General features: G+C 35.5%; 1 protein-coding gene and 1 non-coding gene across 5 annotated transcripts in view; one reads left to right on the top strand and one right to left on the bottom strand.

Annotated features, from left to right (window-relative positions):
• Positions 1-22,775, top strand: part of ANKHD1 (ankyrin repeat and KH domain containing 1) — a 133,167-nt gene that overhangs the window by 96,141 nt on the left and 14,251 nt on the right. For all 4 annotated transcript variants that reach the window (XM_058734551.1, XM_058734556.1, XM_058734548.1 and 1 more), the window contains 11 exons: positions 502-1,260; positions 6,968-7,113; positions 7,259-7,370; positions 8,824-8,969; positions 9,486-9,628; positions 10,396-10,609; positions 12,392-12,567; positions 12,783-12,945; positions 15,409-15,504; positions 15,992-16,108; positions 21,443-21,617. In XM_058734551.1, coding sequence (XP_058590534.1) covers positions 502-1,260; positions 6,968-7,113; positions 7,259-7,370; positions 8,824-8,969; positions 9,486-9,628; positions 10,396-10,609; positions 12,392-12,567; positions 12,783-12,945; positions 15,409-15,504; positions 15,992-16,108; positions 21,443-21,617 — 2,247 coding nt within the window. The remainder of the gene's footprint in view (positions 1-501; positions 1,261-6,967; positions 7,114-7,258; positions 7,371-8,823; positions 8,970-9,485; positions 9,629-10,395; positions 10,610-12,391; positions 12,568-12,782; positions 12,946-15,408; positions 15,505-15,991; positions 16,109-21,442; positions 21,618-22,775) is intronic.
• Positions 20,420-20,526, bottom strand: LOC131489703 (U6 spliceosomal RNA). The gene has a single exon (XR_009250685.1). It is a non-coding gene; the product is annotated as a U6 spliceosomal RNA (small nuclear RNA).

Genomic DNA, 22,775 nt, shown 5'->3' with positions numbered 1-22,775 from the left:
ACTTGAAAAATACTTTTCACTACTTTGATTTATAAGTTACAGTTTCCTGTAGTAACCTTTACTTGCACAGTTAATATTGTGAAGAAACAATTGAAAAGTTAAGCTAACACTGATGATATCCTCAACGCTATTTTGACACTATTTTAGATTTGACGTTCTTTAAAAGTCCAATCTACTAAGCAAAATTTCGAGATTTTTCCTCTTTGATTTCCTTTCTCCTGGACCTGTTTTAATTTCCAGAATCCTCCTATCCTAAAGATTCGATTTTTTAATTAAAAAATTCCCATTTTTTGAATTGGCAACATCCCAGTGTGTGCTATGTGAAATAGAGGAGTCTAGTCTTTAATCTGCCTCCCACCGGTGTGAGTCTTTGAACATTCATTTTACAGCATTAGTTAAAAGGGTTTTGGGAGGGAGGTCCGTGTGTGTGGGAGGGGGAGCTGATTTTTTTTTTTTTTTTTTTTAGCATGGCACTTTTTCAAACATTTTTCATGTGCTTAGGTACATCCAAGCAGAAGTCCAGTTCCCTGCAGGTAGCAGATCAGGACGTACTGCCACCTTTTCACCCATACCAGCCTTTGGAGTGCATAGTAGAGGAGACTGAAGGCAAGCTGAATGAACTGGGACAAAGAATTAGTGCTATTGAAAAAGCACAGCTTAAGTCACTGGAGTTAATTCAAGGTGAACCTCTGAACAAAGATAAGATAGAAGAACTTAAAAAGAACAGAGAAGAGCAAGTCCAGAAGAAGAAGAAAATACTGAAGGAACTGCAGAAAGTGGAAAGGCAGTTGCAGATGAAAACACAGCAGCAATTTACCAAAGAATACTTGGAAACCAAAGGTCAGAAAGACACAGTATCTCCACAGCAGCAGTGCTCTCATAGCGGAGTCTTCCCAGAAGGGGAAGGAGATGGTAGTCTCCCAGAGGATCACTTTGCAGAGTTACCTCAGGTTGACACACTCTTATTTAAAGATAACGATGTTGATGATGAGCACCAGTCTCCACCATCGGCAGCACAAATTGATTTTGTCCCAGTCCAGCCTTTATCATCTCCACAGTGTAACTTTTCCGGTGACTTAGGTTCTAATGGGACAAGTTCTCTTGAACTTCAGAAAGTATCAGGTAATCATCAGCTTATAGGACAGCCTCAGATTGCTATTACTGGACATGATCAGGGGCTGTTAGTTCAAGAACCAGATGGACTAATGGTTGCAACTCCAGCCCAGACGCTTACCGACACTCTTGATGACCTGATAGCAGGTGGGTTAAGAAATATATCTGTAATAATTTCTCTTTAATCTGTGTGCTCAACTTCTTTACACGACCCTCCAAAGACACCAACCTGGTACTTTTCCATTGTAGACGTATCTTTGTAAAATTACTTATTCCTGGAGGTGTTTTGGAAGTGAATTTAACTAAGCCAGACAGCACTAATGCACAAAAGTGTGTTTTCCCCTCTTCTTTTTCGTTATTTGCAAAAGCAAAGAAATAAAATTGACATGATCTTTTATTTTAGAACTTTGGTATCAAAACCACCCTGTGGGGGGAAAAATCATTAAAAAATTAAATTAAATTAAATTAAATTAAATTAAATTAAATTAAATTAAAAAAGAAAAAAAAAAAAAAAAAACCACCCTGTGGGGGCACCTGGGTGACTCAGTTGGTAGAGCATGCAACGCTTGCTTTCCAGGTTGTGAGTTTAAGCCCCATGATGGGTGTAGAGACTGCTTTAAACAAATAAGCAAAAACATACCCTGTGTTGTATCTTGGGTAGGAGACCTCTAAATAGAATTTCTTTGTAGACCTTAGAGATATTCACGTAAGAATTATACGTTAAATTTTCCTGCTATTGATTTTCATATGTGGATATCGTAATTCTAAATTACATGGCTTTCTCTTTATTTATAATTATATTAGATCACTTTAATATTTGTAATTAAAAGGGATGTTCAGAGAAAACTACGCATTCCATGTTCTTGTATCTGTGGTCAGAAGATTCAAATTACCCTGAAGTTATCATCAACTGGATGATGATTTGGAGATTGGGATTTTCATATTTACTATCCTGATGAAAGCACACAGACAAAGACACCACACATACACACAGGAAAAGAGAAAAAGAAAGGCCTGATAACCTTAAAGTATATGTTTCTGTTTATTGTTGTGTGGAAAATTACAACTAGATTTGAAATGAGGTGCACAAGTTTACTTTCCCTTTCATTGTCCTTGCAGCAGTGGGAAAACAGTGCAATTAATCATTTACCTTCCTAAAGATGGCTGGTGAATGTATCACCTCCATGAGAGCCCAGTTCAGAAATGCAGCCAGAATGGCTGTTGACAGTGGATGAAGACCAAGAACTAAGATGTAGCTGGAGTGATATTCAAAGGCAGGCCAGTCCTCTGTCTCTTGATTGCAACATTTTTTTCCTTACTGTTGTCTGTTTCCTCTTGTCATATTCTCCTCCCCTCTTCCCATCCCAATTATGCTATCCCAGTTTCCTTTCTTCTTTTGTGAGCTTTTAGCCTTCCTAATCTTTGCTGAATCTTTAAAAATGTGGAATAAGCTTACTTAAATCAGGAATTATATTGGGCTTGTATATGACTTGTAATGGTTATAGAACTGTGATACTGCCTATGAGTTTCCTCTGATACGTAATTAGTATCACTGTGCAGAAGAGGAATATCTTAGTTTCCTAGAAAGAGAATAAAAATGCTGGGAAAGGTTTTAAGAAGTTAGATTCTTTATTCTTTAGTTTGGGTTTTTTATACCTGCAGCCAACAGTCGCTTAACTCAAATGAACTTTGTGTCATTAGCATTGAGAGTTGTTATAAATTATGAATAAACTCTTAAGAGTTCATTTATAGTTCTAATTTCTAATCTAATATAAGCAGATATTTGAGTGTCAAGTACAAATATGAATAATAATAATGAAACCAAGCATATGGGAATAAAATTTTTACGGCTTAGGATTCTATAAGTAGCATTATAATGTTTGTAATTACATACTCAGTTTGCAGTTATGAAACCCACATTACTGCTCAATCTAGCTTTGTTGTAACTTAGAACTTGTCTTTTTTTTTTTTTTTTTTAAATAATGTAGAAACAGCTCTAAAAGGAACTTGAAAATATTAACTTTATGGTAGTATTTATGGGTGGTTCTTGTATGGGAGGTGAAATTTTATTTCATTCAACTATTTGTTAAATTGAAATGGTCTTTTATAAAGTTCAAAATATTTGTTTAGAAACATCTTTTATTTATATATGTTAATATAAACTATGAAAATTTAATTTCTGTTAGACATTAGTGATAGTTGGCTTATCATTTTGTACAATATTCTTTTATTAACAAGCTTTCACATATAAATCAACCAATAAATACAAAAGTTATCTTCATATAAAAATTTTCCATTTTTATGAAGGTTATCTGGTTTAAAATATATAGCAACAATTAAATTTCCTTTTTCAGTATGACTTAAAGTTAAAAAATGTTATTTTATTAAGTCCCGGTTTCTTTTAATTTTCTTTATTGAAGGTGAAAGAAATTAGACAAGGGTGGATTAGATGAATACCTAATTCTACGATTGCATGCTATATTAATATATTAATAATGATTATAGATCAGGCCAAAGATGTAATTAATTTTACCCAAATTAAATCTAGTTCTCATCCCTTGTATTTAATAAAGGAGGGAATACTGTATATCTTACAGTTTTACTTTAGAGAATATCCATTAAATAATAGCAATAAATTTTGCTCTTTAAATATAGGAGTATTTTTTTCTTTATTGCTTGTATGGCAAAATATTTTCATGTAAATGAGTTGGTTAGATAAGTAATTTAGTAAGACGGTGACTTGATTAACTTAGTATTTTAGTGTATAGTCTTATAGGTGTCATACTTGATATAGTCCCAGACAGAATGTATGTAAACTCTTGGTTGGGAGCATGGTTCTTCAGGTCCTTTCCTTGTAAAAATAAGTGTTGGGCTTTTAGAAGTTATCATAATGACAAGTGATTCTCAGTTCAAATGTATAGAACTAAGATTTAGAAATCTAAAATTCAAAATAGCTTTGACAATTGAGCATTTCTAGAAACATCTGGTAAAAATTTTATCATTAATATATAAAGATCAATTAAAAATCAAATAATATCAATTTATTCACATTTATTGAGCACTTACCATGTACTAAGCTCTGTGCTCAATGCTTTATATACATTATCTCATGGCTATTTATAATAATCTTATAAAATAGGTCCTTTTCCCACGTCTGTTTTTCTGTTGAAAAACTAAGACATATGGATATTAAGTTACTACTAGGTGCCAAGATTTAAACTCAGTTCAGCCATGTTTAAAAACCTTAAGTGTAATATGCATGCATCTGATTCATCTTGAAGTTCTGGATTTATCTTAAAGATATTTGTTATTTCCTTGGACTTCTAAAAAAATGAACAGTTTCCCTTATTTTTATATAAAGATTTTATATATATGTAAGGTTTTATATAGTTTTGTGGCTAGCGCATTGTTAGTGTTGTTGGCACCTTAATAGGTTCTCTTAAAACAAATTCTCGTTCAAAAGTATATTGCTTTAAGTAATCTTATAGTATAATCTTAAGAATAAAAAGGTACTTAGGAAATCCTCTTATTTTTGAGAGAATTTGCAATAAAATACCTTTAAATAATTTCTTCTAATGTTAATATTTTACTTATAGGCTTTTATTTATTTGTATATATTTACTAAAGTTACTGTTATATAAAACAGATTATGGTAATTTTCTAAACTCTCACAGCATAGTTTATATACACGTAGTATCTGAGATTTTTATATAGTAAAGTTTATTATTATCTTCCATGTTGCCTACAAAACCATGTTAAATTTCATAAAGAATTAAGTAGAATATTGCAGTTAGTTCTTCTATCACCCCATTTTAGGATAGTGCATAAATTTAATTTGAATTGTATAGTGACTTTTGTGGCAGCAATCTGTATTAGTCATTTTCAGAGACATTTCATTCAGAGGTAGGAAACGTTTTAGGGTTTATGAAAATGTAATAGTCCTGGTGTAATTTTATGTTAATAAAACCTTTATTCCACATGTACCTTTTTAAATCTTGCTACTTTCTAGTCTTCATTACTTTTCGTATGTAATTAATCCTATTAAAGTCACTTTTGTGGAATGTTTCTGATTGTCATTATTGCAAAGAGGAAAAAATGTTTCTAGGATAATATTGTACAAAAATGTATGATAGTTGATATAACAACACATTTTTGGTAATAGAGCTGTTAAATGCACAAAAGTATTTTTTAAAAACCATCTCTGTGAAGAAGTCTTTTTTGTATCACATCTGACATAGTGCTCTAATCAGTTATTTAAAAAATTTAAGAATCTGTTTTTCATAATAACAAAAGGAGATAACATGGATAGACAACATTAATAATGATAAAAAAAAGTAGTTATGTTAGTAAGGTATATGTTGATAATTATGAGACTACTGTTGAAAGCTTATTATTACAGAGAAGCTACATATTATTCCTTAGTGTCTTATTTTCTAGAGCTGTTTTCCAAACGTATCTGCTGTTTTGAGGAGGTATAGCAAAATACTATCTGCTTTTAATTCATTGATGACAAAAAATTTTTTTATTAAACTTTGTTTCCATTGTGCACGTTCTTATATGTGAAACAAAAATACATAATAATTATTCCTATTCGTAACCATGATAGAAGCTATAGAAATTCATATGGCCAAGACAATTTTATATATATTGGTGGGGAGAAGAGCGGGACAGCTCAGGTAGAAATATATCTGAACATCTTAAGTTTGCAACTTATTTAAGAAGTAGTATACTAAACTTAGTCATATTTTCTTGTGAATGGTATCCTTGATTAGGATCCAGTCATATCCAAATTCTAGAGACTAAACATTCTCCAGCACGTGAAATGATTACATTTTCTATTGAGACCTGTGTTTTTGATTTTTGGTCTAGGTAAGAGAAGGTTATTGTCATTACTGAAGCTTTGTCTTTTTTTTTTTTTTTTTCATATTATTAATGGTTATATGTTTTTTTCTGAGTATTTTCTTTAGTGAGTAGTAATGTTTATATTTTTCAATACAGTGAACAATAGTACTGAAAGTCCTATAAAATATCTGATACTTACATTTATTGAGCACTTAACATGTGCCAAACACTGTGTGTTTTAAATGTTTTTTGTTCCTTACCTAGCAGACAACTCATAACATCCCTCTGAATAGGTCCCATTTCTCCCTCTGTGGGGTTAACACTGTCTCTTAAGAAACATAAGCAATATGCAGAGACATAAAGATAGAATGTAAGTTAACTCAGTTTTCAAACACCAGACTGATATCTCTAATAAAAGTTCCAATGTTCATTTTAAAAATAGTTTTATTTTCAGACATTGATGCATTTTAGCAAATTTTCAAAGTAAATATTGAATTTTAAAACATATTCTCTGCTTTTTATGTGAGAAATATTTTAGTGTATTCTCTCCCCCCCCCCTTTTTTTTGTATTGTCTTTAGGATGTTTTTATCTAATTACCTTTTACAAACTAAGATACAAAATATATTATTTATTGGAAACTACTTTTTCCCTATTGACAGCATAAAAGGCTATCATTTGTTGTATATTCACTAAATAATGGGCACCATGCTAATAAGTACTTTACATGCATCATCTCAAGTGGTGTTTCCAACAATATTTCAAGGCAGGTACTATTATTATCATCCTCATTTTACATATGAGGAAAATTGAGACTCTCCGAGGTTAAATTACTTGCCTGAAATCAGAAAGTGGTGGAACTAGAATTTAAGCATAGGTCCGTTTGACTCCAAGCTTGTGATTTGACTACTACATTATATTCCTGCTATAAAATTTTGTTTTTTTGTGTTTTTCTGTATACAAATGACTTCATTCTTTCAAGTAGCATTCAGCAATGTGAATATTGTTTTTCAGCTGTGAGTAGCAGAGTGCCCACTGGTTCAAACAGTTCCTCTCAGACCACAGAATGTCTTACACCTGAACCGTGTTCACAGTCTCCAAGCAATGTGGCTTCCCAGTCTATGCCCCCTGTGTATCCTTCAGTTGACATTGATGCACATGTGAGTAGATTGCTTTATTTAAACTTATTTTGCAAATTCTGATTTTCTTTGGAAAATTATTGTACATTCATTGTACAAATAAGAATTATTTGCTCTTCAATTGATAATCCCGTTGTAAACAAAAACCAACCTTTTTTCCTTTTAGACTGAGAGCAATCATGACACAGCATTGACATTAGCTTGTGCAGGTGGCCACGAAGAACTTGTGTCTGTACTCATTGCACGAGATGCTAAAATTGAGCACAGAGACAAAAAAGGTAAGACATGTCAGTCAGAAGTAAAGCCTAAGAGTTTTTTCGTGTGTGTTTTTGTGTGTGTCTGCCTATTTAGAAAATAATTGTTATTTTTTTTAATATTTATTTCTGAGAGAGAGAATGGGAGCGAGCAGGGGAGGGGCAGAGAGAGAGAGAGAGAGAGAGAGAAAGAGGATCTGAAGCAGGCCTCATGGCTGATATTAGCGAGCCTGATATGGGTCCCAGACTCACAAACCTTGAGAACATGACCTGAGCCAAAGTTGGACGCTTAGCTGACTGAGCCACCCAGGTGCCCCAAAAACAATTATTTTTTTATTATCAATAAGTAGTTCCTAAACTATCTCAGTGAAAAGATGGAGAAGCAGGGGTACCTGGGCAGCAGCTCAGTCCGTTAAGTGTCTGACTCTTGATTTCAGCTTAGGTCATGATCTCATGGTTTGTGGGTTCGAGTCCTGCATCGGACTCTGGTCTGACAGTGTGAAGCCTGCTTGGGATTGTCTCTCTCTCTTTCTCTCTGCCCCTCCTGCTCTTGCACGTGTGTGTGTGTGCGCGTGCACGTGCGTGCGCTCACACACTCTCTCTCTCTGAAAATAAATAAATTTTTAAAGGTGGATATGCATATTTCAGTTAGGAATATCCAGATTTGTTCATTTACAGAGCCAGATTATTCTCAATTTTTTTTTTTAATTAAGACTATATGTCATGAGTGAAATACAGCAAGTTGTGGTTCCCTTTTTTTTTTTTTTTTGTAATTTTTTTTTAATGTTTATTTATTTTTGAGAGAGAGAGAGAGAGACAGAGCACAAGCGGGGGAGGGGCAGAGGGAGGGGGAGACACAGAATCTGAAGCAGCTTCGGGCTCTGAGCTGTCAGCACAGAGCCCGACGCGGGGCTCAAACTCACAAACCGTGAGATCATGACCTGAGCCGAAGTCGGACGCTCAACCGACTGAGCCACCCAGGCACCCCATGGTTGCCTTTCTTCTTAATCCAAAAGTATAATATCCAGAGCTCATTATGAGTATAAACTTTAGTAGTTTTGTTTGACTTAGCATTTAGTTTTTATCAGGTATTTTGGGGTTTTTGTCACTAACAAATGAGAGCTTAGAGCAATTTGTTAAATGGTTATAATTATCTACCTTAATGACCTTATTCTATTAAAATAATAGAAAACTGAGGGGTCCCTGGGTGGCTCAGTTGGTTAAGTGTCCGACTCTTGGTTTTGGCTCATGGCGTGATCTCACCATTCATGAGTTCAAACCCTGCATTGGGCTCTGCACTAACAGCCAGGAGCCTGCTTGGGATTTTCTCTCTTTCCCTCTGTCTCTGCCCCTCCCCTACTCACTCTCTCTCTCCCTCAAATAAATAAATAAACTTAAAAAAATTTTTAATAGAAAATTGAAAACAATGGCTCAATAAGCAAAAAAAACAAATTTGAGATTTTTATTTCTCCTTTAGGTTTCACACCACTGATCCTGGCAGCAACAGCAGGCCATGTTGGAGTTGTTGAAATCCTTTTGGATAAAGGTGGCGATATAGAAGCACAATCTGAACGAACTAAGGATACTCCACTTTCATTAGCATGTTCTGGTGGACGTCAGGAGGTGTGTTAATGTTAATTTTCACTTTGTAACCATTATGCTCGTATTTTAAATATGCATATACTAAGTAATTTAGCTACATGAATAAAATGTGCCTGTGTTTTGACATGTTCCATATACTAAGTTTAATGGGAGTAGTGAATCACCTTTCATAGAATCTGTTTCTTGCCGTTTAGGCAAAAAAATTTCTGTTTATCCTTACATTTATTGGGGGCTGAATGAACCATAATCCTAACACATATGAAATGCAAATTCATCACTCAACAATTGACGAGTAGGAAGAGTAACATTTAAAAAATAAAAAAAGAGAGAGTAATATCTTGTTATTGTAATATAATTGGGATTTCAAAGCTCCAAATTCCTGATACGAAGTTTAATCCATTTCTCCAGTTGCTGATACTTGAATATCTAGGGCATAATTAAAATGCCAGATATTCAGGCAAGGAAGTTACAGGTTCCATTTCTCTGTGCTTCCTTCATTATAAGTTGAACACTTGTTTTTTATATTTTACTTTGTAGGTGGTAGACTTGCTGCTGGCTCGAGGTGCAAATAAAGAACACAGGAACGTGTCTGATTATACACCATTGAGTCTAGCTGCATCTGGAGGATATGTTAATATCATTAAGATCCTACTTAATGCTGGGGCGGAGATTAATTCAAGGTATGTATCTTCATTTTATTATTCATGATTAGTACATTACTACATTGGGGTTAAATGTCTTCCTCTATATATCTGGACAGATACCACTTTTAATTATTAAGATAGTATTAAAATCAAGTATACTTTAACTAAAAGTGAAAATTTTTTTTAAAGATTGTATTAAAGTTACAAGACCAACAATTATTCCTGTAATGTGCTTATAAGTAATCACAACTTACTTCAAAATGCTAACATGGCTATTTTTAGAGAGGTGTCATCTCGGAAAGTACTTCATTATGTGTAGTTGGAAATTTATAACCTCTAAATAGGGGTTATCTTTTACATTGTGTAATTTTCCGGGGTGCCTGGGTGGTTCAGTCAGTTAAGCATCTGACTCTTGATCTCAGCTCAGGTCATGATCTCATGGTTCATGAGTTTGAGCCCTGCATTGGGTTCTATGCTGATAGCATGGATCCTGCTTGGGATTCTCTCTCTCCTTCTCTCTCACACACTCTCTCTCTCTCCCTCTTACTCTCTCTCTCTGCCCTCCCCCCCATGCTGTCACTCTCTCAAAATAAATAAACAAACAATAAATAATATTAATGTATAAATAAATAAATAGTTAGATTTTCCTATTCCTAATTAGTAGTCTACACAAATAAAATTTACACTGGTGTTAGAAACCTTTCTTTTTACTGAATCATTTTCATCTTTTATATTCTCTACGCTTTTTAAAATGCAATAGGCAACATATTACCTTAATTTCCTAAGCACATTTCTCCCTTTAGGACTGGGAGTAAACTGGGTATTTCTCCCCTGATGTTGGCTGCCATGAATGGACACGTTCCTGCAGTGAAACTGCTGCTTGATATGGGTTCAGACATTAATGCCCAAATAGAGACCAATCGGAACACGGCTCTTACTTTGGCCTGTTTTCAAGGCCGAGCAGAAGTCGTGAGTTTGCTTCTGGACCGAAAAGCCAATGTTGAACATAGGGCAAAGGTAAGAATTTTATAACTTGTCAACTACTTCAGGTATATTTCTAGTGTAAAAAGTGTGGCATTTCGGGGCACTGGACTGGCTCAGTTGGTGTAGTGTGGGACTCTTGATTTTGGAACTCTGAGTTCAAGCCCCACATTGGGTGTAGAGATTACTTAAAAATAAAGTCTTAAAAAAAAACATATCGCTTTTCAACTCCAATTGTGCTATTTTAAATTGTTGTAAGTTAAAACTGACAACCCAAGGCAGGACCAGGGAACTGTGCTGTATACAGTGGTCAGTGACATAATATCATCATTTGTGACTTTTATTAAGAACAATGAAGAAAGTAGAATCACATTTTCCAACCTCAACCTTAAGTAGCTCTCTATGAATCTTCCAGTTTGCAATTTTGACTGTAATAAGATTTTGTAGTAAGATTGTTTTGTAGAGTTCTTTTTTTTTTAATTTCTTAGGTAAGTTCTACTCCCAACATTAGGTTTGAACCCACGACCCTGAGATCAAGAGTTGTATATTCTACCAACTAAGCCAGCCAGGTGTCCCATATAGAGTCCTTTAATGTAGATTTTTAAAGAACTGCGTGGATTGTAAAATTAAGACAGCTAAAATCTAATCTGATCGTGACAGATTCTGACAATTTCATGAGTGTTTGGCATTTAGAAAGGAGTTAGTATCTCGGCATTTTTAATTGCTGTGCTTGGAATTATTAGAAACTTACAACCCTAGAAAAGCATAGCTTATATAGAATTCATTATAATCACACAACGAATGGCCAAATTTTTAGTCATTTCAAATTTGAAAGGTCTGAATGAAATTCTCATATTGTCTCTCTGAACTGCATTAGTTATGTTTCTTAAAATTTAATGCAACATTTACATTTTTTTAATCTATGAAATTAGGGAGTGGAGTTTTCCTCAAATTTTTCATAGCACAAAGAAAAATGAGCCTTTCCTGCTGTCCAGTTTATCTTTTTGTATTATGCGTATTTAGTGTGGTCCAATTATCTATTAGATGTCCTAGAGAAACCCGTATTACTTTGGAAATGATACCAGTAGGAAATGTCTCTTGGCAAATATTTTGAAGACTAATGAGCAAAAGACACATATACATAAAATTTAAGAAGTGCTATTTTAATCTACTTTTCCCAAGGTTGAATAGGATTAAAGGAATTTATCCAGAGTTATTTAGCAAACTAACATTCTCAGTTAGATATTTTAAACAAAATTTTCCCAGGGTGCCTGGGTGGCTCAGTCGGTTAAGTGTCCGACTTTGGCTCAGGTCATGATCTCACGGTTCATGAGTCAGAACCCTGCGTCAGGCCCTGTGCTGACAGCTCAGAGTCTGGAGCCTGGTTCAAATTCTGTGTCTCCCTCTCTCTCTGCCCCTCCCCCACTCACATTCTGTCTTTCTCAAAAATAAAAAAATTTAAAAAAACATTAGACAGAATTTTCCCATTGAACAGTGATGTGCCTTATTTAATTTTCTTTTTATTCATTTTTCATTATCTGTATTCATTGTGCAGAGAAGTTACTGTCTCATGTATAAATTTATAACAGTATAGAAGTTACGAAATTGTTTTTTTATGAGTTGGGATGAGTGAGTTCATTCCAGCATGTCTGACTCAATTCAACAATTTTCACTTATAGTTTAGTGAAATTGAAGACTGAATACTGCTTAGTTCTGTTATAAGAGAAAATCAGAAATAGAGTCGACTTATAAGTCAGTTGTTTTAGTCTGTTAAGATAATTGTATTCATTTACTTGCATAAATTTTTGGTTTAAACAGACTGGTCTTACCCCCTTGATGGAAGCTGCTTCTGGAGGATATGCAGAGGTTGGAAGAGTTCTCCTCGATAAAGGAGCAGATGTCAATGCCCCCCCTGTGCCTTCCTCAAGAGATACTGCTCTCACAATAGCAGCAGATAAAGGTCACTACAAATTTTGTGAGCTCCTGATTAATAGGTGGGTAAATTTTATATTTACATATAGGAGTTTTTGTGATGCTTTTTACTTTTCAGCACCTTTACAATTAATCAGATTGTTTTTACTTTATTGGCATTTTAAAGAATGGATTATTTGTATGCTATTTTATAGAAGATAAAAGACAAATAGAGGAAATAGAAAGCCACCCTCTTCTCATAGGATACAAACTATACTAACATTCTTTGACTTTATAGGGGAGCCCATATTGACGTTCGAAACAAGAAGGGAAACACACCACTTTGGCTGGCCTCCAATGGTGGTCACTTTGATGTGGTGCAATTGCTAGTCCAAGCAGGTGCCGATGTGGATGCAGCAGATAACCGGAAGATCACACCTCTTATGTCAGCGTTTCGCAAGGTAATTTTATGTGGGGGAAGAAAGCTAAATGCAATCATTTTTAACTAATTCTAAGTTGAAACCATGTGAGAAAAATGAATTGCTCTTGGAGAATAGACTGCATTTCCATACATAAATCACTGCTATCTTTCCACTCTCTTTGTGGCCAAATCTCAGAGCTTCGTGGTAGCTCACCATGAGCAACTTTGTTTGTAAAGCACTTGGCATCTTGACTAGTTTTGTCATGTTGTATGCAAAACACGAGATTTAAGTATGCAGGTGAATGTCTTCTCTACCTAAAAAGGAACAAAAAGGAATGGTCTCTTTCATAAAAACTTACTATGTCTCGTATGTATGTTAAAGCTTGCTTGTCTGCTATATTTTTAAAAGCTTTCCCACTACAATTATGATAAAGTATAAACCACTTACCATGGCTTACAAAGCCCTGCAGGATGTGGTTCATGCCCACAGCCCCATAGCAGTCATTTATGCTACCCTTCACCTTTGCTCACTACACTTTAGCTGCTGGCCTAGAATGCACTGTATTTTTAACTGCCAGAGGGCCTTTGCTATGAGTTTTCTCTCCCTTGCTCTTCACTGGCTCACTTCTGCTCATCTTTTAGCTCCAATTTTATTTTATTTTATTTTATTTTATTTTATTTTATTTTATTTTATTTTATTTTTTAAAGCTGATTCATTTATTTTGAGAGAGAGAGAGAGAGTACACATGCATGAATGCAAATGGGGAAAGGGCAGAGAGAGAGAGAGAGAGAGAGAGAGAGAGAGAGAGAGAGAGAATCCCGAGCAGACTCCGTGGTGTCAGTGCAGAGCCCACTGAGGGGCTCAGTCTCACAAATCGTAAGATCATGACCTGAGCCACCAAATCAAGGGTTGGAAGCTTAACTGACTGAGCCACCCAGGTGCCCCAGCTCCCATTGTATATGTCACTACTTAGAGAGTCCTTCCCTAACACTCAGTCTGAAAAGGTCCTCTTGCTCTTTTTTATAATACCCTATTATTTTCCTTATACCAATTTGTAATTATACATTCAAATATGTATTTACTTTTTTAAAGCTTATTTCCCCAGTTAGACTGGAAGATCCAGGAAGACCAAGCTTTATGAACATCACTCTTTATGCACATTGTTTAGCATAGTGCCCAACACATATTAGGCAGTCACTAAATAGCTATTGAATGAGAATGGTGTAAGTTTTAGGTCTTACAAAAAAAATCTTAGGGGCGCCTGGCTGGCTCTGTCAGTGGAACATGCGACTCTTGAATCTAGGATTATATGTTTGAGCTCCATGTTTGGTGTAGAGATTACTTATAAAATAAAATCTTCTAAAAAAATCTTAAGGGTGGGGGAGAGGGGAAAGTGGATAATGGGCACTGGGGAGGGCACTTGTTGGGATGAGCACTGGGTGTTGTATGGAAACCAAATTGATAATAAATTATATTTTTTAAAAATCTTGGGGCGCCTGGGTGGCGCAGTCGGTTAAGCGTCCGACTTCAGCCAGGTCACGATCTCGCGGTCCGTGAGTTCGAGCCCCGCGTCAGGCTCTGGGCTGATGGCTCAGAGCCTGGAGCCTGTTTCCGATTCTGTGTCTCCTTCTCTCTCTGCCCCTCCCCCGTTCATGCTCTGTCTCTCTCTGTCCCAAAAATAAATAAAAAACGTTGAAAAAAAAAATTTAAAAAAAAAAAAAAATCTTAAAATATTTTCTAGACTTAATTCTTTAAGTTTTTGCCCTTTCCTTTTAATTGAGGCATCATTTACATACAGTGAAATATACAAACCAAAGGTGCATAGTTTAATGAGTTTTGATAACTGTATACACCTGGGTAACCCACACCCCATAAATTCATAAAATACTTCTGTAATCCTAGAAAGTTCCATCATGCCCATTCTCAATGAATTTCCTGCCGTAGAGACAACGACTTTTCTGATTTTTGTCACCATCAGACTAATTCTGGAAGATGTTTTAGAACTTGGTAGGAAGGAAAACTATGCAAGTTTGGTTATATTGAGGTAGATGATACTTAGAATTAATTATAGATCATTCACCTCTGATCATAGCATTTAGAAAACATTTTCCCTAGATTCAAGTCATGGGTCTCAGATAATTGTGAGAATCTACCTTGTTTATTAAGATGGACCCAAAATAATATTTTGCAAGGTAGAACATCTCTCTGTTTTAGGACCTATTTCCTTTTTAAATAAAGGTTCATTTCACACTGCCAATTTTTATTAATACATTTATTCTAGGAAACACTTGTTTTCTACAAAAGTTTTTCTATTTTCAATGGGAAATGCTAAGTTAAATTTAGGAGAAATACCTGGGCATGTTGTTTTTATTTTCATAATTTCAATTTTAAGTTTAGTAAATGATCTGGAAGTATCTTTATACCTTTTACTCTTAAGTTTTTAAGCATGTGAGCAAATTTTCAAGGAATTCTTCTGTGCATTTTTTGTTGTACTTCTCACAGGGTCATGTGAAAGTTGTTCAGTATTTGGTGAAGGAAGTCAATCAGTTCCCTTCTGATATTGAATGCATGCGATACATAGCAACAATTACAGATAAGGTAGGTTCACTAGAACATTGAAACACATTTGTGTTCTTTGTGGAATTAGATGCCAAAGTGTGCAATTAGCAACCTTTGTTTTGTCCTCTGTGACACCGATTACCTCATCTGTCTGTGCTTTAGTTTCTCTATTTGCAAATGAAGAATGGATATAATAATTTTGATAAATTATTTTGAGGATTCCTTCCTGTTATGGACTATAATTACAGTGAATGCAGCTAAAATTTATAACTAGACTGTTACCTTGATTAGAATTAGTTTGTATTCTCTAAGAATACAAACTTTAAGAAATAGTGCTTTTTTTTTTTTTTTTTTTTTTTCATGAAAGATTGATACATGACTACACTCAAAGGATTGCTTTTATTTGGCTCAATGAATTTCAGTTGTTTGGGCTTTATGCCCTGGACTTCAGTGTGCTTATCAACTCAAGTTTTATTTGGCCTGTTTCTATGTTCCTATATTTATATTATTCCATTTTCCACTGTAGGAACTCTTGAAAAAATGTCACCAGTGTGTTGAGACAATTGTGAAGGCTAAAGACCAACAGGCTGCAGAAGCAAATAAGAATGCAAGTATTCTTTTGAAAGAGCTTGATCTGGAAAAGGTGAGTAAGAAAAATAATTTTTCTTATTAGAAATTGTTGAGGGGGTGTGGGAGGGAGGATGGGCTAAATGTGTGAGGAGCACTAAGGAATCTACTCCTAAAATCATTGTTGCACTATATGCTAACTAATTTGGATGTAAATTTTTTTTTTTTATAATTTTTTTTTTTTAATGTTTATTTTTGAGACAGAGAGAGACAGAGCATGAACGGGGGAGGGGCAGAGAGAGAGGGAGACACAGAATCAGAAGCAGGCTCCAGGCTCTGAGCCATCAGCCCAGAGCCCGACGCGGGGCTCCAACCCACAGACCGTGAGATCGTGACCTGAGCTTAAGTCAGACGCTTAACCGACTGAGCCACCCAGGCGCCCCTGGATGTAAATTTTTAAAATGAAAAAAAAAAGAGAAATTGTTGAGGGGCACCTGGGTGGCTCAGTCGGTTAAGCGTCAGACTCTGGATTTCGGCTCAGGTCATGATTTCACGGTTTGTGAGATCGAGTCCCACATCCGGCTCCACACTATCAGTGCGGGATTCTCTGTCTTCTCTCTCTGGCCCTTCCCCCCTCTTGCTCAAAATTAAACAAAGTAAAAAAAAAGAAATTGTTGAAAATTTGTTGTAATAAATTTACCCTCCTTATGACCAATAACCTTCGTATCTCTTTCAAAGGAAATGATTAATAGACTGTTAAATTACCATCACTTTTTTTTATTTTGACCTCTTGTTCTTAAAAAATATTTTGAGCCATAAAAGTGAGAGACTAGTTTTCAAGCAGATCACACTTTACCAAATGACATTACTACCTAAATGATTCTAACATTAGTATTAGAAAATATTTAGTAAAGCATTAGAAACCTTTTGCTAATTATAATATTTATGCTATAAGTGTTTTATTAGATCCTCACTTAAAGAGTAAGTGTCTGAGGGATGCCTGGGTGGCTCATTCGGTTAGGCGTCTTACTCTTGATTTTGACTCCGGTCATGGTCTCCCAGTTGGTGAGATTAAGCACCTCTCTAGCTCAGTGCTAGCAGCGCAGAGCCTGCTTGGGATTCTCTGTCTCCTTTCTCTGCCCCTTTGCTGCTTGTGCTCCCTCTCAAAAATAAATAAATAAAACACTTTAAAAAAAAGAGTAAGGGTCTGATATCCTAGGATGTATGGTATAATGGAAAAGGTTTCAAAAACAAGGTTGCTTACATGAAGTTCAGTCTGCTTACCTGGAAAGTGAGGGTGTTGCTATTCAATGCAGAAGTTGCATTAAAAGAACAAATAACATGCCCAAGTAGAATTATTTTAAGAAGGCAAGAGATAGCTTACCATGAAGATATTTTGTTGATGATTAAAAGAAAAAATATATGATTATTTTGACAGATGCTATAATTTTGAAACCAATTCTTAGTTTAAAATTAAAAACAAAAGCAAAAACAAAAAAACCCTTATAAGACCAGAAGAACAGGTCACTTACAAATCAATGAGAAAAACATAACTTGCCCAGAATAAAAAATGATCCTGTGAATGGGTAATTCACAGAAAAAGAAATACAAATGTTCAATAATTTTTTTTTTTTTTTTTTTTTTTTTTTTTTTTTAAGCAGATTGGCAAAGCTTAAACTTTAAAGATTTGGGGGTCGCCTGGGTGGCTCAGTCGGTTAAGCGTCCGACTTCAGCTCAGGTCATGATCTCGTGGTTTGTGAGTTCGAGCCCCACATCGGGCTCTGTGCTGACAGCTCGAGCCTGGAGCCTGTTTCAGATTCTATGTCTCCCTGTCTATCTGCCCCTCCCCCACTCACGCTTTGCCTCTCTCTGTCTCTGAAAAATGAATACACCTTAAAAAAAACTTAAAGATTTGGTAATAGCTACTGATGGCAAAGGTGTGGATAGATTAGCACTCTAGCGAATGATTTTTGTTGTATGGTATAAATTGCTATGACTATTAATGGAAATGCTTTCACAAATAAATTAAAAGGGTGGTTACCCTTATTCAGCTATTCCACTTGCATAAATTTAGCCTCAGGTAAATAATTAGACAAATGCTCGAAGATGTGAACTTACAAGGTCATTCATTGCTGATAATAGGGGGAAACGTGTAAACCTTAAAGTCTTATCATTAGAAAATTAAAATTTAGCGCCTCCATGATAAAGTTGATTACAGGTAAGATCAGAAGGGAAAAAAAGTTATATTCATTTTAAAATAAAGTGAAGTTCATAGTTAGATGATTACTAAGGTAGTTTTCATGTCTATAATTTTGATTTTTGTGTAACTTCTCAGGGATATGGTCAGCAGTTCCCTAAATAGGTAGCCAGTTTGTTCTTATACCAGCAGAGTGATAAAATTCCGTATTTAGCTAAATGTGCAATGTCTTCTTTCACTCGTTTCTCATTTACGTAGGGGATTGGCAAACTTTTTCTATAAAATGTCGAATAGTAAATATTTTAGGTTTTGCAGGCCATATGGTGTCTGTCATATGTCCTCATCTCTGCCATCAGAGCACAAAAGCAGCCATGGGCAATAGGTAAATGAACAAGCATGGCTGTGTTTCAATAGAACTTTATTTATGAACACTGGAATTTGAATTTTGTATAGTTTTCAAGTGTCACGAAATAGTCTTTTTATTTGTTTCAACCATTTAAAATATCAAAGTCTTGGGGCGCCTGGGTGGCGCAGTCGGTTAAGCGTCCGACTTCAGCCAGGTCACGATCTCGCGGTCCGTGAGTTCGAGCCCCGCGTCAGGCTCTGGGCTGATGGCTCGGAGCCTGGAGCCTGTTTCCGATTCTGTGTCTCCCTCTCTCTCTGCCCCTCCCCCGTTCATGCTCTGTCTCTCTCTGTCCCAAAAATAAATTAAAAACGTTGAAAAAAAAATTTTAAATAAAATATCAAAGTCAGTCTTAGATTTTAGGCCATCAAACATAGCAGACTGGATTTGGTATTCAGGCCATAGTTTGCCAACCTCTCATTTAGGTAAATCAAAGAGTAATCAGTTTATGCCTCAAAATGATAAATTATAGTTTTGAGGAAAATGCTTTACCTGATTACCATAGAAGAACGAATAACTTGCTGTGTTTCAAACTCTCATCATGATTCTAGGCAACTTACTACCATGTTTTCCTTCCCGAAAAAAATGACATTTTATAGTACTAATCACAGCAAAATCTAAAAGTGATCAGAATTCTGTATGTGGCTTAAAAAATTCTATAAGGTAGAAAAAAATAATTTTTACAATAGATTCTGGTTAATATTTTTAAAGTGAAATGTTTTAGAATTTTATAAAGATCATGATAGCTGAATTTTAGTCAAATAAACAGATACTGCATACATGTACATTCAGTTCATCTATCATACAATTCACCCATTTAAAGTATACAATTGAGGGGTGCCTGGGTGGCTCAATCAGTTAAGTGTCCCAATTCGGTTGTCCCAATTCGGCTCAGGTCATGATCTCACAGCTCGTGAGTTTGAGCCCCGCGTCCGGCTCTGTGCTGACAGCGCAGAGCCTGCTTGGGATTCTCTGTGTCCCTCTTTTCCTGCGCCTCCTCTGCTCTCTCTCTCTTTCCCTCTCTCTCTCTCTCTCTCTCTGTCTCTCAAAAACAAATAAATAAACATTAATATATAAATAAATAAGTAAATAAACAAAGTGTACGATTGAAGTGTGCCTGGCTAGCTCAGTCAGTAGGCATACAACTCTAGATCTTGAGGTCGTAAATTCAAGCCCCATGTTGGGTGCAAAGATTACTTCAAAAACTAAAATAGGAAAAATATTTTAAAATAAATAGAGTATACAATTCAGTGGCTTTTAGCATATGCAGAGTTGTGCATTCTTCACCACAGCCAATTTTAGAATATTTTTACTGTCCTGGAAAGAAACCCTACACCTGTTAAGTGTCACTCACTTTATTCAATCTCTCCATCCTAGGTAATCACTAATCTGCTTTTTGTCTTTATGGATCTGCCTATTCTGGACATTACACATAAATGGAATCATGCAGTATATGTTCCTCTGAGACTGGCTTCTTTCACTTCATAATGTTTTCAAGTTTCAACCATGTTGTCACGTATATATCAATACTTAATTTCTTTTTATTCCTAAATAATATCCCATCTCTCTGTCTCTCTCTAGCACACTCTCTTTCCCTCCCACTCTCTCCCTCTCTGTCTCTCTCTCTCTCACACACACGTGCACACATACACACCCATACATCCATTCATTAGGTGATGGATATTCAGGTTGTTTCTACTACATAGGTATGTTAGTTTTTCTTTCTTTCTTTCTTTCTTTCTTTCTTTCTTTCTTTCTTTCTTTCTTTCTTTCTTTCTTTCTGTTTTTTAAATATGGATCACTTCATGAGTTTGCATGCTATCCTTGCACAGGGGCCATGCTCATCTTTGTATTGTTAGAGGGTTTTTAGTGTATGTGCTACCAAAGCAAGCACAGTGTTCAAGTTTTTGTATGAATGTGTTTTCATTTCTCTTGGATATATGTATATCTAGGAATGGCATTGCTAGAGCATGGGGTAATTCTATTTGAGGAGCTGCCAGATTGTTTTCCAAAGCAGCTGCACCATTTTATGTTCCTACCAGCAAGTGTTTGAAGGTTTTAATGTCTCTATACCCTCACCGCTATTTGGTATTATCTGTCTTTTTGAGTATAGCCATCTAGTGGGTATGGAGTGGGTATCTTATTGTGATTTTGATTTGCTTTTCCTTGATGTCTAGTAGATATTGAGCAACTGTCTTCATATGCTTTGGCTACTCGTATGTTCTTTAGGAAAATGTCTGTTCAGGTCCTTTGTGTATTTTTGAATTGAGTTATATTTGTCTTTTTATTACTGTGTCATAAGAGTTCTTTATTCTTGATACAAATCCCTTACCAGATGTATGATTTGCAAAAAAAAATTTTTTCCCATTTTATGGGTTGTATTTCTACTCTGTTGATGGGTCCTTTGAAGCACAAAAACTTTTAACTTTGATGGCGTCTAGCTTATCTATATTTTTCTTTTGGTGCTTTTATAAGTGTGTTTTAACACTGGTCTCCATGGGAAGCCTCGTGTCATAAGCAAAAATACCCATTCTTTATTGCATTTTATTTTTTTACTGTTCATTTCTTTATTTTGAGAGGGAGAGAGAGAAAGAGCATGAACCAGGGAGGGGCAGAGAGAGGGGGAGACAGAGAATCCCAAGCAGGCCCTCTGCTTCAGCATGAGCCCAGACACCGGGGCTCAAACCACAAACTATGAGATCATGACCTGAGCTGAAATCAACAGTTGGAGCCACCCGGGTTCCCCACCCATTCTTTATTTTAAATAATTGTATTATGGGTGAAATGATACACCTGCACTTAATTTTCAGTCAAGAGAGGAGAGCAGAAAGCAGGCTCTTGCAGCTAAAAGAGAAAAAAGGAAAGAAAAGAGAAAAAAGAAAAAAGAGGAGCAGAAAAGGAAACAGGAAGAAGATGAGGAAAACAAACCTAAGGAGAATTCAGAACTACCAGAGGATGAAGATGAAGAGGAGAATGATGAAGATGGTAAGAAACGACTTTTTCAAATTAATGATAAAATTCTGTTCATCAACTTCATTTTGAGTACTTTTTTACTCTAATTAATTCTAGTTAGATATTCATTATTTTAATCTGGAATTGACAACTGGCTTTCGTAGTAAATATTTCTAAATAATTTACATTGTAAAGTGATAGAAACAGAAAGGGTAAAGGCAAGCATGTAATTTGAAGTTTCAGTTGTAATTTAAGTCCCTTTGTAAAACATCATGTATGTCCTACGTGTAATACAGTAAAGAGATTTGCCAGCTTCTGTTCAGGTTCTTCCCTACCCTTTCCTCCTCCATTTGGAAACTGGGGAGGGATCCAGTTCCTCAATAAATTTTGAGCTAAGACTTGGGCCCAAAGCTATACAGGTTCATTATTCTCAGAGTTGTTTTTTGTACATTCTAGTAGTGTTTGTAATAGGCAAATAATTGTTCTCTATTTGAATTCTAATTCTAAAATACTATGTGAAAATTTCCCTGAATTTAAAATTTTTAATTAAATTCCTGTTTGTTAATATACAGTGTAATATTAGTTCCAGATATACAATTTAGTGATTGAACACTTCCACACGTTACCTGGGGCTCATCACAACAAGTGCACTCTTTAATCCCCATCACCCATTTAACACATCCCCCCACCACCTTCCCTCATCCACCTCCCCTCTGGTAACCATCAGTTTGTTCTCTATAGTTGGAGTCTGTTTCTCGGTTTGCCTCTCTTTTTTTCCCTATGCTCATTTGTTTTGTTTCTTAAACTCCACATATAAGTGAAATCATATGGTATTCGTGTTTCTGTGACTTAGCATAATACTCTCTAGCTACTAATTCAAAGAGATCCATGCACCCCAGTGTTTACAGCAGCATTATCTACAGTAGTCAGACTAAAAATTTCCCTCAATTCAAACAGTATTGTGAGTTTTGGTTAACTCGTGAGACTAACACCTCAGATCTTAAGAATGTTATGGTACATGGATGGAACTGGAGAGCGTTATGCTAAGTGAAATAAGTCCTACAGAGAAAGACAGATACCATATGTGTTCACTCTTATGTGGATCCTGAGAAACTTAACAGGAACCCATGGGGGAGGGGAAGGAAAAAAAACAAAACGAGGTTAGAGAAGGAGGGGGCCAAAACATAAGAG

Source organism: Neofelis nebulosa, chromosome 1 (assembly GCF_028018385.1).
Source record: "Neofelis nebulosa isolate mNeoNeb1 chromosome 1, mNeoNeb1.pri, whole genome shotgun sequence".
Classification (NCBI taxonomy): domain Eukaryota; kingdom Metazoa; phylum Chordata; class Mammalia; order Carnivora; family Felidae; genus Neofelis; species Neofelis nebulosa.
The sequence above is the reverse complement of the archived record's forward strand: the minus strand, read 5'-3'. Positions and strand labels throughout refer to the sequence as shown.